Source organism: Anomaloglossus baeobatrachus, chromosome 10 (genome assembly GCF_048569485.1).
Source record: "Anomaloglossus baeobatrachus isolate aAnoBae1 chromosome 10, aAnoBae1.hap1, whole genome shotgun sequence".
Classification (NCBI taxonomy): Eukaryota; Metazoa; Chordata; class Amphibia; order Anura; family Aromobatidae; genus Anomaloglossus; species Anomaloglossus baeobatrachus.
This window is the reverse complement of record NC_134362.1, coordinates 157,566,453-157,583,267: the sequence shown is the minus strand read 5'-3', so window position 1 is coordinate 157,583,267 and position 16,815 is coordinate 157,566,453. Positions and strand designations below refer to the sequence as shown.

The 16,815-nt window shown below is 45.0% G+C and overlaps 1 protein-coding gene and 1 long non-coding RNA gene across 8 annotated transcripts in view; one reads left to right on the top strand and one right to left on the bottom strand.

Moving 5' to 3' along the window:
• LOC142254614 (uncharacterized) overlaps positions 1 to 3,474 on the bottom strand; it is a 116,951-nt gene extending 113,477 nt beyond the window's left edge. The window contains exon 1 of the long non-coding RNA XR_012727275.1: positions 3,316 to 3,474. This is a non-coding gene — a long non-coding RNA (uncharacterized LOC142254614). The remainder of the gene's footprint in view (positions 1 to 3,315) is intronic.
• ADCY7 (adenylate cyclase 7) overlaps positions 1 to 16,815 on the top strand; it is a 225,804-nt gene that overhangs the window by 104,589 nt on the left and 104,400 nt on the right. For 5 of the 7 annotated variants that reach the window (XM_075325745.1, XM_075325741.1, XM_075325742.1 and 2 more), the window contains one exon: positions 3,176 to 3,648. In XM_075325745.1, coding sequence (XP_075181860.1) covers positions 3,475 to 3,648 — 174 coding nt within the window. In that variant the 5' untranslated portion in view covers positions 3,176 to 3,474. Of the gene's footprint in view, positions 1 to 2,894; positions 2,954 to 3,175; positions 3,649 to 16,815 lie in introns of those variants that run through there. The other 2 variants (XM_075325743.1, XM_075325744.1) reach the window with 2 other exon arrangements.

Below are 16,815 nucleotides of genomic sequence, written 5' to 3'. Positions count from 1 at the left end.
TTAGCATGATAGCACACCCACAGGGACGTACTAACATGCTAATGGAGGCAACTAGCCAGGGGAACTTACGCCCAGAGGACTAGTCCCTGCGCTCATTAGCATACGATAAAAGATCTTTAGAAATACTTTTTCTAAAGATCTCTTTATCTATGCTAGTGTATACAGGGACAGTTAGGCAGGGAATAGTAATATACACCCAGAACTGCTCGTGGTGCTGGGTGCATACTGGACCTGACAGGTTCCCTTTAAGTAGGGAATTAGGAATATTAGCCATTTAGGTCAAGTAGTCAGTTTTAGAGGGTTCCAATGTTCTGTTTTTGTACCTTTTAGTTTGTTTCCGTCACCAAAGCTGTGTTTAGCCTTGTTTTTTAGAGGGACTGTTAAAATGGGGGAAAATGTATTTATTTATGTTTGGCCTAAGTCATCATTTTCCAAAACTTTTTTGTTAATTGATGGAGCTGTGTGAGGTCTTGTTTTCTTTGTGGGGTAAGTTTTTATTGGTATAATTTGTGGACACATATGACTTTTTGATCATTTTTAGGCTTTTTTTTTGTGGGAGGCAAAGTGATCTAAAAACAGCAGTTCTGGTAATTGTAGGATATCGTCCATAACAAATATGCTGCAGAGGATTTAAGAGGACATGTACCACGACTGACACATCTAATTTAGTTGTAGGGAATGGACGGTGCGCGTCAACTTCGGTTGGATGGATGGGATAGATTGGAACCAATCCGCTTCTGGTAGAATCTTATTTTTACTGATAATGTTTAAAAATTTTAAAATAAATCATAGAATACTGTAAAAGGCGTTTGAAGTCTCATTTAGTAAACAATCACCAATTCTGGGGTTTCGTTTCTTATAACCCTGTGTTCCACTGTTCCTCTTTTATTCTACTATGGAACGTATGACACATTGATAAGTGGGAGGAACCAGGTGGGTGTATCCGCGACACTGTTAAATCGATGCTGACCGAATCAGACTGGGGGACGCTCCTCTGTGATTATGGGAACCGTATTCAGTGATTTTTAGGAGGAATAACCAAGGAACAGAACATTGCAGAGTTGTAGTATAAAATGCTCCACACTTGTGATGCCGTATAACATAATGTCTAAAATTCTAAAATGATTGAAATTTGTATTATATTAGTAACTAGTAAAATACACAGTATTTAAGGGGTTACATGGCAATTTTTGCTTATTTGCACCCACTAGAATGTGGGTTTTGTCTCACTCTTAAGGCTGGGGAATGAGTTAATTGCCAGTCTTGGCAATGCTTTGTGATCTGAATAGGCCGGTTACCATGGAGGGAGGGAAAGCCGCTTAGCAAAAGGGGCAGCCAGTTCTTTTGTTCCAAACCATTCTACCCCCCTTCTGTGTACACTCTTCCCCTGCAAACAGTCATTCTGTTCTCACTCCAAAATCCATTCAGTCATCTCTTCTTAAAACCTCAGTGATTGTTGACTCTTCAGGTTTTGTCTCCCACCATTATTTGAAATCACATGGTGAGCCAGGGCTATTATTTTTCTTTCTTAAACTGGATTGGCTTGGAGAATGATATTATTAAATTATAAGATCTCCTATGGCAGGTACCAGATGACTTCAGCCCCCAAAAAGATCCTATAACTGTGCCCATCGGAGCATGCAATACGGGAAGAAAAGACATGGTAGATAAGCACTACGTAATTAGGTTATGTTTGCATCTGCATTGGGAGCTCAAAAGTGGTCCCCACTATAATGGACCATTTACATGAGCCTACAATAAGGGGATGAGTGATTGACAGAGCACTCGTTCCCACTATCTGCCGTCTGATCTAAACTCATTCATTGGGTGGAATGATTTTCAAGGTGGCTTATTGCATGGGTAAACTGGGCATATGCTACCAATAACATATTTTATGGTCACAGAGCAGTTGTATTAACAATTATGCTGTGCTCATGGAATGTGCTGTGCGCATGGGGACTGTTCTGTGCGCATGGGGACTATTCTGTGCGCATGGGGACTGTTCTGTGCGCATGGGGACTGTTCTGTGCGCATGGGGACTGTTCTGTGCACATGGGGACTGTTCTGTGCGCATGGGGACTGTTCTGTGCGCGGTGACTGTTCTGTGCACGTGGCTGTTCTGTTCTGTGCGCGGGGACTGTTCAGTGCTTGTGGGCTGTTCTGTGCGCGTGGGCTGTTCTGTGCTCATAGATTAAGAATCATGTCTAAACATGCCATTAAATAATTTGAGTGGCTGACATGAAACCAATCGGTAGTTGTTTAATGACCTGGATTGGCTCCTCGGGGGCACAGGTTTTTGATGCTTATTTTAAAGAAACCCAATTGCAAAAATTATTTTTACACCCAAATTCATTAGAGTAAAAAAAATAAATTATATCTTCAAGGTGCCATATAATTTTTGATACGACATTTTACATACGACCGATTAGTTAAAGCACCGGAATGCCACCATGGCTGTTTTGTTTTTTATCGCGCAGTATAATATTAGGTTTCCTGCACGCTGGCAGAAACTTTCCGGGGTAATAACAGGTGGTCATGAAATTCAATATAGAAAAGGATTGTGATTGTGCTCTTGCTCTCACTATTGTACAATGCTACGGATTATGTTGGCATTACATAAGCAATAGGAAGATATAGTTTTGGGTTTGTTGCGTAATGAGTGCATGAAAGGATAGTGAGTAATAGAGCATTATACCCCAAGCGCTTGAATAATTTTACGCAGCTGGGATCTTTTTATAATTTATACAAATTGCATCATAACAGCCGACTAACAAGGTGTGAGGTGTCTGACTCATGAGTTTCACGTCTTCTAATGCCGTAATGTCCTCATTCCTGAATCTCCACCTTTCCTCTCCCCACTCCACGTCCTCTCAGATCTCTTTCAGGAGCCACCTGCAGACTTGTTCTCGGAGCTGTCATGAACGCTGTGATGTCCTTTGTGTGCGCAGTATGTGTAAGCCGGCTTTTATGTAACGCCTAACAAATACACCAGCAACTTCGGGAGGTCACTGTGGTGCTCTTTTGTTTTCTCATTTTTTGTTTCACTAGATGGACCTAGGTCTTTTTTCAACCTATGTAACTATGTAACATTTCTTCTCGTATATACATTTTTGTGGGTTGGAACGTTTGGCTAAAAAAATGTATTTCTCTATTTTTCCTTTTTTTTTGTCTGCAGAATACTATGGAGTCAGCAGCGATGGAGTGTGACAAGGCAGTGCAGTAGCCGGAGAGGATATCATCCAGGCGCAGCCATGCCTGCTCACCAGCCTCGATAAGCTGCACATGGTTTTGGGAGGAGGGAGCTGGTTCTCTTACCTTGCCCCAGCTGTAGACTTCTCACGGTGGATGCAGGCTTACAATGTGATTCAGACCAACACACCACAGCAGCCTGGGGAGACCAGCAGCTCGGGTCTATCTGTTGTGTTGTGAAATCTGGGAATAAAAGGGAAAGAAACGAAGCCGGACTTGACGAAAATGCCATCCAAAGGGAAGTATCTAATTAAGGACAACGAAGACTGGATGATTGAACACTCACTTTATGAAAAGTACCAGTGCATCAGCCAGCACTATCCTCTGCTGCTCATTTTACTCTTTGTGGTGGGGATGGCTTGTGTGACCCTGATTGTCATCTTCTTCACGACCAACTATGTGAGTAAACTTTCTTTGAGTTCTTTAACTTTATGGAAACAAACGTAAGACCAGTTATGGTGCAGTAAAGCTTATAAAAAGCTGCTAATATCATTCAGTTGTATGTTTCTCAGGATTGTATGTGTTCAGACTGGCATATTTCATGGTCCCGTATACAGGACTAACCGCTGGTCTTCTGACCCAATCTTACAGCCTTATAGACACACATATGAGGCTATAAATTAGGATCTAGAGATTCATGGTCAGTCCTGGCTTTGCATTCTTTATTCAGACTGTGAAATATGCCCGTCTGCACCCATCCTTGTAGTATAATATTACTGTATGCAAAAACTGAGGTTGCAGTGGCTTTTGGCCAAGTCCTCCCGTGTTCTCTATGGAAATACTCCAGTTGCAGTAGCTTTTGGCCGAGTCCTCCGGTGTTTTCTAAGAAAATACTAAGGTTGCAGTAGCTTTTGTCCGAGTCCTCCCGTGTTCTCTGGAAATACTGAGGTTGCAATAGCTTTTGGCCGAGTTCTTCCATGTTCTCTATGGAAATTCTCAGGTTTTAGTAGCTTTTGGCCGAGTTCTTCCATGTTCTCTATGGAAATTCTCAGGTTTTAGTAGCTTTTGGCTGAGTTTTCCCGTGTTCTCTATGGAAATGCCCAGATTGCAGTAGCTTTTGTCCAAGTCCTCCCATATTCTTTATGGAAATATTGAAGTTGTAGTAGCTTTTTGCTGAGTCCTCCTGTGTTCTCTAAAGAAATAATGAGGTTGCAGTAACGTTTGGCCAAGTCCTCCTGTGTGTTCTCTATGGAAATACTGAGGTTACAGTAGCTTTGAGTTAAGTCCTCCCATGTTCTATATGTGAGACCTACCACCAGATATCTCTGGTGGCGGCTTCTTTGGGAAATCGGAGAATCGTCAGTCCGAAATGGGACATGCCAGTCAAGATCTCCCCCCCCAACAATAAATTGTACTGGCCTCCATACACATTAAAGTGTCAGCCAAACCGGCAATATTGGTTGGATCAGCTAACATTAATCTACTTACGGGGCCTTAAGATGTGTCATGTTGTGACTGTATCGGGAAAGTTACAGCAGTACTCCAAAAGCTAATCAGTGGAAATCGAATGCTTATTGTTAATGGCCATGCTATTCTTACAATACAAAAAAAAAAATCACAATAATTAAATTCGAAAACTGCATTGCAGCAGTACCACGACCGTATGTGGCACCTTGTACACAGGGCACTCTAACAAGAGTCACTATCACCGTCCAATCTACACGTGTGAAGCCATCACTCGATCAGCAAGAATTTGCTTGTTTGTCATTGATCCAGACTTATGATCGGTTGAATATTTTTGTTTGTGTTATCCCCGCATCTAAGGTGAGAAAATACTGAAGAGATTATGAAAACAATATAAAAATATTGTACATTATATAAATATTTCTTGCTTTTAAAACCTTTAATTCTCAGTGTCTTGTATCTCCGCTCATTTTGATACATTTTCACATGTAAAAAGAAATTCTTATTAGGGTGCAAAGTTTTTATTTTTTGTTGTTGTGATACTTTCTACAGTCTAGAGATAAGAGTAATTTTATCCCTATTACAAAACAACAAGAAATGGCTTTTTTTTTGCGTAGCACAATAGAAAACTGTAATTCAGCTCGTATTGGTACTCCAAGATGGAGATTGAAACTCAAAAAAATGAAAAAAATGAAAGGTGTGTTTACACGGATCTGGTAATCGGTAAATATTTACCGATCGGCACTGGTTTAATAGCTTGTTTACACAGGCAGAGAGCAGTAAAAGAAGCGCACAGTACGATCTGTAATAGATCATTGAGTGAACATGTGCTGCCAAGAGGTATGGCAGCTTGAGTCCTGCTTAGGCTAAGTTCACACTTCCGTTGTTTTGCATCAGTCACATGCGTCGCTTGACGCATGTGACTGATGCGCTGTACAACGGATGACAACGGATGACAAAGAACAGAATTCTTTGTCGGATTCCGTTGTGTGCGGGGGGCGGAGTTCGGGGTGGGTGGAGCCGAGCGGGGCCGTGGCACTGAGGACATCAGTGCCGCGGGGACTGCAGGACAAGCGAGTGTGAGTGTAAGTGTGAGAGTGTGTGTGTGTGTGTATATACATGCTGAGTGCGGGAGGGGGCGGAGCCGAGCGGTGAAGTGTCTGGCTCCGTGCACAGCCAGGGTAAATATCGGGTAAAAGCAAAGCACTTTTTGCTTGGTTACCCGATATTTATCTTGGTTACCAGCATACACCTCTCAGCGCTGGCTCCCTGCACCCGTAACCAGTGTAAATACCGGGTAACTAACCGAAGCGCGTTGCTTAGTAACCTGATGTTTATCCTGGTTACCTGTGCGGGGAGCCAGAGAGCGCATGCGCAGCAAAATCCAACGGATTCCACTGCACAAAAAACGTTACATGCTGCGTTGCTCCCGCCCGGCGGTCAGTCAAAAAACAACTGACCACGACGCAGCGGATGCAACGCAGCATCATCAGTCACAATCCGTCGCCAATAGACGTCTATGGGGAAAAACTGGAATCCTGCAAAATATTTTGCAGGATACCGTAATTCCTCAAGGCGACAGATTGTGACTGATACAAAACAACGGAAGTGTGAACTTAGCCTTACCCAGAACCATGCGCTGCCAAGAATGATGGTCTTTCATGCCCTACAAATGATAATGTCACTCGTCAACATATTTTCAGGTGGGAAAAAAGTATTGTAGTTGTATAAATTTTCACACACTTAAACTAATACTTTTTGACATAACTTTTGAATGTATGACCACATTCAATCTTTTTGAGTTGGAGTGTATTACCATTGGACATCTAGAAGTGGATTTTGTTTTCAATCTTCCTTGCAGTAGCGCTCCAAATCTGTCGGACTGCGAGGGGGTATCTCTTGTGTACAGCACACACAGATTTCTATTGAAATCAGGTCTGGTTGAACCATTCCAAAACTTTGCTTTTTTTCATGTGATACCATTATTTTGTTTATTTACAGGCTTGCTTAGGATCTGTGTCATCCTGAAAGGTGACATACCTTTTCATGTTTGGCTTTGTAGCAGAGCCCTAAAGGTTTTGATGCAAAATTGACTGATATATGGAACTGTCCATAATACATTTTGGTTAAATCCCCAGTTTCAGCTGCCAAAAAACAGCCCCATAGCATTATGCTGCCTCTACCATGCTTCACTGTGGGTATGGTGTTCTTTTGGTGATGTGCAGTGTTGGCTTTGCTCCAAAGATATGTTTTGAAATTATGGCCCAATAGTTCGACCAAAGTTTCATCAGACCATAACGTTTTTTCCCCACATACTTTTGGCAGAGATCATATAGGTTCTGGCAAAATATAGTTGGGCTTGGTTGTTTTTCTTTGTAAGAAAATCCTTGTCTTCCCACCCTATCTCACAGGCAAAACATAAGAATACGGGAGATTGTTGTCACATGCAGTACTTGGCCAGAAATTTCTGCAGTTCCTTTAATGTTGCTGTAGGCCTCTTATCAGCCTCCCAGACAAACTTTCTTCTTGTCTTTTCATCAATTTTTGAGGGAAGTCCACAGGGGCGTAACTAGAGTTTCATGGGCCCCGGTGCAAAGTTTGGACCTGGGCCCCCCTTCCACGTACACAGACACTTCGGGTACGGGATAATGACTGACAGCACCCAAGTTTCCCATGATCTGAAATCCCTCTATCAGCACCCAGATTTTTTTATGTTCTGATATTGAGCTTGTCCTCAGCACCCAGCTTCCCCATGCTCTGCTATACATCCTTCCCTCAGTACAAAGCTTTCCCATATCAGAGCATGGGAAAGCTGGGTGCTGAGAGAAGATGTATAGCAGAGCATGGGAAAGCTGGGTGCTGAGAGAAGATGTATAGCAGAGCATGGGAAAGCTGGGTGCTGAGGGAAAGAGCCTTTTTCCCTCAGCACAAAACATTCTCATCCTCTGCTTGTATCTTTGTCCCTCCTCGTATAAAGTTCTCCACATACAATAATGGTCCCTGATGAACTGATGGCAGCTGTGTATTGATTACTATGTAACATGGGTGTAAATGTGAGCGGCTAATTCTAAACAGAACCACATGCACAATTATTCATCAGGTCAAAAGTGACCTTTTGCTCTTATTGTATTCCCGTTGCTCCCCTGAGCATGCCCTTTTTTTTTGTTATTAAATCTGCCATATCGTTCTGGCAATATGAGAATAGCTTAGTGCTAATTCTTATTGTCGTTACCAATGGGGGGACTCATAGGGCAAGAATGCAGGGCATCCTAAATACACGCCCCAGAGGATCCTGTGAGCAACGCCCCCATGAAAACACAAAGAATATGTCATCTGCCCTGCTTTCGAAGATTGCTCAGCTCTCTGTTTTACCAATTCTGTCATTTTTGATTTGTCAAGGTGGTTGTATAAGGCTAGAAAAAAGCAGCACCAATATGGTCATTGGGCACACAGTGGTACTGTAGTGTTCACTGGAAAGGAGCATACCTTGTTTCCCTGAAAATAAGTCCTTCCCCGAAAATAAGCCCTAGTCAGATTTTGGTAGCTCTTTAATCCCTTAATGACCTATGACGTACATTTTCATCACAGGTGCTAAAGGCTATATGGAGTGGGCTCAGCAGCTGATCCTGCTTAATACCAGGCATATGCCAACTGTGTTACACAGCCGGCATCTGCCTGTAACTGAAACGACTGCCACTGAGCTCTGATAGCCTCAGTTTAACCATTTAATTGCTTCTGTAATTTACGAACAGCAGTATTGAAACTAACGCAGTGCCCAACATACACACCTGCTTCGTTTAGCCCCCTCATCGCCATCAGAAGTATTCAATGGGTTATTTTGGTAGCCGAGGGCCTGCTGAAGCCCCCTGTGAAGCTCAGCCGCTGCAGTATATAGTATAAATGATCGCAGCTTTACATTCTCCCCCTTCAAATTTAAAGAAATTGAAAATGTTCTAAGATGAACATATCTGGTATTGTTTAAATTAAAAAGTCTCATTTAAACAAACATAAAATTATGTATCTGTACATTAAAACGCTGAGAAGAAAAAAAAAAGAAAAAAAATGCCAGAATTGCCGTTTTTCGGTTGCCACACTTCTGTATAAAATACAATGGAAATGTATTTATTTTATATAGCCCCATCAATTCAACATAATGTCCTGTATTCTGAGTGCCCTAAATATACGTTAAGAGTGGTGTATTGATCAACCAATAACATTATTCTCTCCAGACATCCACTATAATTCATGTAGGAGGGGCTACATATAATAATTTTTGTATTGTATATTTATTGTATTGGGTTTCTGGTGTGTTGGGGGAACGATGCCTCTGGCTTTTTAAGTGTTTTTAATCATTGTGCCTGTGTGCTATTTACTCCCAGTATGGAGACATGAGTTTTCTACTTTGTAATAAAGGTTTTTTCTGAATTCTAAATATTTGAGTTTTCGTGATCCCTGTAAGGTATACTCTTTTTCTTTCCTTCAAAGTGTGTGTTGTTTGTATACCAGGAGATCCCATAGGGTGGTGCCCTTCCCCTATATATGTTGATCAATTCAACATAATCATCACTGTCCCCATTGGTGCTCACGATCTAGCTTTCCCACCAGTAGGTCTTTGGAAGAGATCAAAATGGCCTAGGTATCAAATACATCCGCTCAGTTCACAAAAGAAGTAACCCTCACCGAGCTTCACGGACAGAAAAAAAAATGTCCAGCACCTTAATGGGTTAAATCTGTTTTGTGGTAAACAAACAGCATTGAAAAAGCAAGGGTGGTGGAGTGACATTGATAATACCTTGGGGAGTAGTAAAAGTTTTATATAACAGGTCACACAAATGCTGAACTGAAAATGTATGTTTATGTCAATAGCTTTAGAACAAGAATGGAGGCAGATCGCTGAGACCCCCAATCATCCTAAAAGTATTTCCACCTCCACTCTATTCATTGTCTAGGGGACTCCTGGAGGGAGCAGAGTGCTCAGCTATCTCTGGAAGTTCATAGACAATGAATAGATATTTCAACTTTCACAGAGGGCTATGGATTGGTGTGAGACCTATGTCTGTTCCCTAGTGATCCCCCTCCTCATCCTTAGGCCCCTTTCACACGTCAGTGATTCTGGTACGTTTGTGGGTTTTTTTTTATACGTACCAGAATCACTGAGATACGCAGACCCATTATAATCAATGGGTCTGCTCACACATTAGTGATTTTTCACTGAACGTGTCTCCGTGCAGCGTGTACCCTTGGCTGTGATTCTGAACGGAGACATGTCAGTTTTTGTCTGGCATCACTGATGACCCACAGACCACACAATGGTGTGATCCGTTTGTGATCAGTGAAACACGTACAAGAAAATCACGGACATATTAAATATTAAAAATGTTCAACTTACCTTGCCTGCGATTCGCTCTGGAGCCTCTGCTTTCGGCAGCTCCTGCCTGGCTCATGAATATTCATGAAAGCAGGAATAGGCGACCAGGAAGTAGCTGCTGAGAGCGGAGGGCGGACGCTGGAGACCCGAGGAGATCAGCACCATGGACAGCAGCAGTGAAGGCAGGTGAGTAATGTCCATATTCAATCACAGGATCACAGATCACGGATTGCACATGGACAACCCACGTGTGCCGTGAATCACGGAACACGGAGGGACATGTGCGTGTGGCGCCCTGGACAAGCCAGGGGCCACAGAGAACAACACCCACACACCCCACACTCCCGGTCAGGCACACCGAAGTCAGACTAAAACCCTTGTTTCCTTCCTCCAGGGGCTGATGTCCACACCAGGGGGTGGGCCAGGCGGTTGGCGCCGCCCACCGAGGAGTACACTGTCCTGGAGGCGGGAAAAGGTAGAGAGATCAGTTTAGGAAGCGAAAGTGAGAGGTGTGAAGTGGCAGCTGAGCAGACTGAAGTTGGTCCGGGTGTGTGGCCCGGACGGATCAGCAAGGTTGGCAGACGGTGGTGACCGTCTGCAGGAGTGGCCTATCGGAGTTTACCGTAAGGACCGTGGACGGGCGGTGGCCCGGCGGTACCGGACCGGTACGCAAAGAGAAGTCAGCACCATCTGGCAGGGGCTGACGGACCCCGACAAGGCTAGGAGTCGCCGTGAATTTGCCAAATACGTTAGCGAAGGGAACCTCCTGGGTTTCCCAGCAGTCAAGTCCCAACAGAAGGCAACAGTCCAACCGAGAGAGGGAAACACAGTCACCGCCAAGGCTAAAGTTCCCAGGGCCAGAGCCTGCGGGCAAAAGGGGCTCCTCCAGCCCATATCCAAGCTGGGGAGCGGGTTACCGGTGGGAACCCATTGGAACCGTTTACAGTACGTAGGTGCAGGGAAAGGCAGTCACTATCAACCTGCCGGGAGAAACAACACCGCAGCCGTCTGTGGGACCCCTCCATCCAGCCGTGTGTTTTACCGAGAACTGTGTCCTCATCATTGGCTGAGTGAGTACCACCGTTCCGTGCGGCACAGCGCTGCCCCCGCGACCCTGCACCTCACCAGGCCCTGTAACCCGCCTGCCATCCATCCCCTACCACATCACCGGGCCCCGAGACAACCAACCCCCTACCCACGGAGGGGAGAACTAACATCAAAGCTGCTCCCTGTCACCGCTCCCGGGATCCCCGTCCAGAGCAGCGGTGGTGTCACAACCTCACCACAACCGTGGGTGGCGTCACAGACAATAACCAAATCCCCACCATCAAATCCCCTTTTCACTCACGGGCGAGGAACACCGCTCGAGTCCCCGGGATCCGGCCCACCGCTCGAGCCACCATCGAGCAGCAGCAGCCGCAGCAGCAGCAGCGGCCGGACCCGAGCAGTGGGAGAGCGCAGCGTCCCCTCCTCCGCCCGCGACATGCGCGTTTTACACGTCAGTGAAGAATGTCTGTGTTTTTCACTGACGTGTGAAACGGGCCTTAAAGCGCATCAATCAGCAGGATTTTCCTATATAACCTAAACCCAATATTATACTGGCACTATCATGCTGATTCAATCCATACCTTTAGTGGTCATCTAGAATGTATAGGTTTTGAAACACAAGCAAGTAAAGTTTGTAAAATCAGCATCTTGTTGAGTGACAGCAGCTGATAGCTGGGTTGGGTATTCATAGTTATCCCCTCCCCGTTATTTATGCTAATTCATTTATACATTCGTTTTACTTTGTGACTAAAAAAACCTGTGCTGAAGTCATACCCATGTGACCAGACGGGACGGGGCCTTAGCCAACAGAAAAATGCTGCTTCCTGGTATCAGCTATGTTGCCTGAGGCCCTACCCCTTCGGTTCACATGGGTATGACATCAGCACAGGTCCTTTTAGTCACAATGGAAATCAATTCTATAATAGAATTAGCATAATAAGTAACAGGGGGAGGGGATAACTATGAATACCCACTCCAGCTATCAGCTGCTGTCACTCAACAAGCTGATGATTTTACAACCTTTACTTGCTTGTGTTTCATAACATATACTGTACATCTGAGCTGACAACTAGAGGTATGGATAGAATCAGTCTGATAGTGCCAGTATAGCACTGGCTTTAGGTTATATAGGAAAATCCTGTTGATTGGTGCGCTTTAAAAGGGAATCTGTCGCCACATTTGACCTACCTAAACTATTAATATGGGCATACAGGTTATAGACTGCTGAAAAAAGTCGCCTGTCTGCCTCAAATCAGATGCCTTGAGGATAAATCCTCTTTTAACACTTTATGTAAATTTACATCTTCCAGGCTATGGGGGGGATGCCACCTGGAAGATAACTCTGCTTCCAGCGATTATGTTAAATACAAGGTGGGTGGGCGTTACCATTGTGAGACAAGTAATTAACCCAGAACAGGAGAATTGAAATATTGCTTTTTGCAAACACATTTTTTGCAGCTCTCTAAGCTCTGATGTATTGCAATAATATTGCAACCCTTGCTGCCTGTGAGATGGAGACTGAAGCTGAGAGCAACCTGCAGATGTGTCAGTTATAATCACATACAGCTCTGCAGTGAGAGCAGAGAGCGGCCCTCTCCTTTCCCCCCATAGCCACAAATACTGTAAGGCTATGTGCGCACAGTGCATTTTTGCGCATTTTTCGGGTGCGTTTTTGTGCGATTTTCCCTGAGTTTTCATTTTTGCTGTCCGCACACGTTTTTTTTTTTTTTTTTAAGCTGCGTTTTTGAGTTTTAAAAAAAAAAAAATGGACATGTCGATTCTTTCCTGCGTTTTTCTGCGTTTTCCCCCATGCAATGCATTGGGAAAACGCAGAGATCAAAAACGCAGCAAAACGCAGCCAAAAACGCATTAAAAAATGCATGCTTTGTTTTCATGCGTTTCTTTTTGGACGTTGCGTTTTTGTGCGTTTTTTCCAGGAAAAAACGCACAAAAACGCTGCGTCAAAAAAATGCAGTGTGTGAACTTACCCTAAAGCCCCCGTCACAGTTAGCGACTTACCAGCGATCCCGAAAACGATGCGACCTGATAAGGATCGCTGGTACGTCGCTGGGAAGTCGCTGGTGAGATGTCAGACAGGCAGACCTTACCAACGACTCAGTAACGATACAGGTTGCAGTAGCGACCTGTATAAGCATCTCTGCTGTCATTGGGACCCTGTCACACATTGTCAACATAGCGATGTGTCCTGCCCAGCAGGACATCGCCTTTGAAGAAAATAGTCCAGGACATTCAGCAACGACCGGCGACCTCACAGCAGGGGCCAGGTCGTTGCTGGATGTCACACACAGCAACATCGTTAGCAAGATCGCTGTTGCGTCACAAAAACTGTGACTCAGCAGCGATGTTGCTAGCGATGTTGCTAGCAATGTCGCTTAGTGAGAACTGCCCATTTTAGAGTGGCCTTTTATTGTGGCCAGCCTAAGGCACATCTGTGCAATAATTATGCTGTGTGATCTGCATCTTGATATGCCACTGTAAAACAGGTGATTGGATGCAAGAGCGCAGAGAATGAGGAGTCAGTGGAAACTGTGTAACGGGGGCAGGGGGCACTTCAGGGGGTGTAGTCGGGTCCCCTCGCCTTGTGGGCCGCAGGCTGAACCCCGGCCCGGCCGTTACTTGCAAAACAGGTGTGTTGTTGGGGCAGAGTGTGGATGCATGGGGCCCATTCATGACAGCGTTCTTTCTGTGCTCTCCACCTCCTTCTTCACTTTCAGGAAAGAGACAATTGCAGGCAGCGGATAAACCAAACACCGATTTATTAAACAAAGCTTCCATCTTTCTGTTTGCAGCAGGCTTACTTTAGTACGTTACAACTTACAAGTCCTTTTCTACAAAAACAGTTTCCTTTTTCTCTACGGGCACTTTCCTTTGCCTGCAGGGGCCAATTGTTATCCCCCTAGCAGTGGTACTCCTATCCCGATTTTAGTCCAGTCCTTTCCCAGGGATTTGTATTGAACTAGGGGACGGCTCCAGTACTCACTACCGGCTCCGGATTAGCTCCAACTTCTTCGCTCCACTGCCACAGCACCCACTCCTGCACTCTGCCCCGGCACTTCAGACTGAGCTTGCTTGCCTCTCACATCTCACTGCACACTGCCCTGCATTCAGAGCCCAACCCCACCTAGGCTGCCCTGCCCCTTCCTTCCCTGCCACTGTTACCAGGGGAACCACTACTCTACACTGGCACCTAGTGGGAACACCATGTATTAACCAACACAACAGGTAACATTTTACCATCACTATCAACATTTGCCACCACACCATGTGGCGTCTTCAGGGGGGGATTCTCTTTCCCGGTTCGGGGGTCCGACTACCCCTTACAACTGAACCAACAATAGTTTTATTTACTTTGTTCAAATTAAGGATCATGAGAGATAATGATATGACACAAGTAACTGTGGTAAATCAGAGTACTTCACACAGGATAAAGCAAGAACACAGGTATCTGGAATACCATCAGAATATTATTTACACGGTGTTACCCCTATCATTAACTAATAGTCCCCTTCGGAGTGAGTTGTTAGATTCTAGATCCCTCTATCAGGAAAACGTCAATGTCATTCTATTCGTTACCGTAGACTACTTCACTTAACAATTCTATACAGTGTACAGGCCCTAGCGGAGTGAAAGACATGGCACACTAGGCCGAAATTCCAAATTGGGGGCTTCCTCACGCACTATACAGGCCTTCCGCCTCCATTCTCTAAAGCGTGGCCTAAGTCCCCATACCATATCTCTGCACAGGAAGCAACTGCACTACTCAGAATCTTGACCGGCATAGTCTGCGGCTTGACCACAAAGTCAGGACTCTGGACTTTTATTGGAGTAACCTGGTCTTTCTCAGTTACTTCTAAAGGCGCTGGCCACGTGCCTCTACTGACGCTGATCACGGACTTCTACTGGCGCTGATCACGGACTTCTACTGGCGCTGATCATGGACTTCTACTGGCGCTGATCACGGACTTCTACTAGCGCTGATCACAGGCTTCTACTGGCGCTGATCACGGGCTTCTACTGGCGCTGATCACGGGCTTCTACTGGCGCTGATCACGGGTTTCTACTGGCGCTGATCACAGGCTTCTACTGGCGCTGATCACGGGCTTCTACCGGCGCTGATCATGGGCTTCTACCGGCGCTGATCATGGGCTTCTACCGGCGCTGATCACGGGCTTCTACCGGCGCTGATCATGGGCTTCTACCGGCGCTGATCACGGGCTTCTACCGGCGCTGATCACGGGCTTCTACTGGCGCTGATCACGGGCTTCTACTGGATCGGTCTCTCAGCTTAGGTCACGGTCTGCCTCCCAGCTTAGGTATAGCTCAGGCCTTCTCCGGAATATGACCACTCTAGAACCCTTTAGTGGCGATAGGACTGTAAGCCCATTTGACTGCCACATGACCTTCTTGGAACAGGATTCTTGTGCCAACTCTTCCCCTCTTGACTTTGCCAGGACTTTTATATTTAGTAACTGTGGCATAACTGTCACCTGGCGTCTCTTCTAAATTCTTCCCTCCAGGAAACACACACTCAAGTATTTTAGTTCCTGTTTGCTCTTATTGCCTTCGGCCAGCAGATGGTGGTGTTTCCTTGCAGACACTACAAAAGGTTAGCTGTATGTATTTTTCTGCTTAACCGACTCCCTTACACCATACCTGTGAGGTCGTTGGATTATCTTTTGCAAGGGAGAAGGGCTCACTGACAGATTTAGACAAGTTAGTGAATAATTATTGAGAGAGAAAAAGGCATTTGTTGTACATAGGAAAAGTCTTAGATCTTAGGCTATGTGTCCACGGTAGAATGTACCTGCGGACTTTTCTGCCTGAAAATCCGCGAATTTCGCGGCAAATCCGCACCCGCGGATTTGCCGCGGATTAACCGCGGATTTGCCGCCGATTTTGATGCAGATTTTTTTTTTCCCCATTCTATACCTAAATCCGCACCAAAATCCGCAACAAACAATTGACATGCTGCAGATTTTTCCGGATCAAAATCCGCGGCAAATCCGCAGCGGAAAAATCCGCAGCATGGACACAGCATTTCCAAAATGCCATTGAAATGGCTTGGAAGTGCCGCTGCTGCAGATTTTCGGCAAATCCGCGGTAAATCCGCGGCAAATCCGCGGCAAATCCGCAGCGTGGGCACATAGCCTTAGAGTTCAGCTCATGAAAATTAGGAGCAAAAACAAGTGTTTTGTTTATATTTTTGTTCATTGTAGTTTAGAAAGGTCAAATATGGTGACGGATTCACTTTAATCATCAAATAATTCCCTGCTCACAGATTAGGAGAATCTCCATTCCTTTTAAGAAACGATAAAAGAGAAGAATGTTTTAATTAGACTCGAAATCTAGTTATATTCATTGTTTGTTTCAGGATCACGCAGAATATACTGCAGGTAAGGGTTCAATCACACGGGTGTATATATTCTCATGCGAGAGAATTGGCACAATTATGTTAATGACACTCGGCTCAAACTCTGATTAGACCAAGAGCAGTGTCCGTTTACTGTGACCGAAGAATCTTAGCTGAGGAGAAGACTGAGAAGATTAATTTCTCCATCTTCTCCATTGTCTGATTCTGTGCATATTGGACTACAGTTGTCTAGAATGGCACGGGGCATAGTCAGGCAAGGGATTTACTCCTGACGCCCTGGCAAATTACATAGAAGACATTGTCCTGGCTGTGTGTGTGTATTTCGGTAGTGTGGTCACTGTGAAGGTGTAGGCCG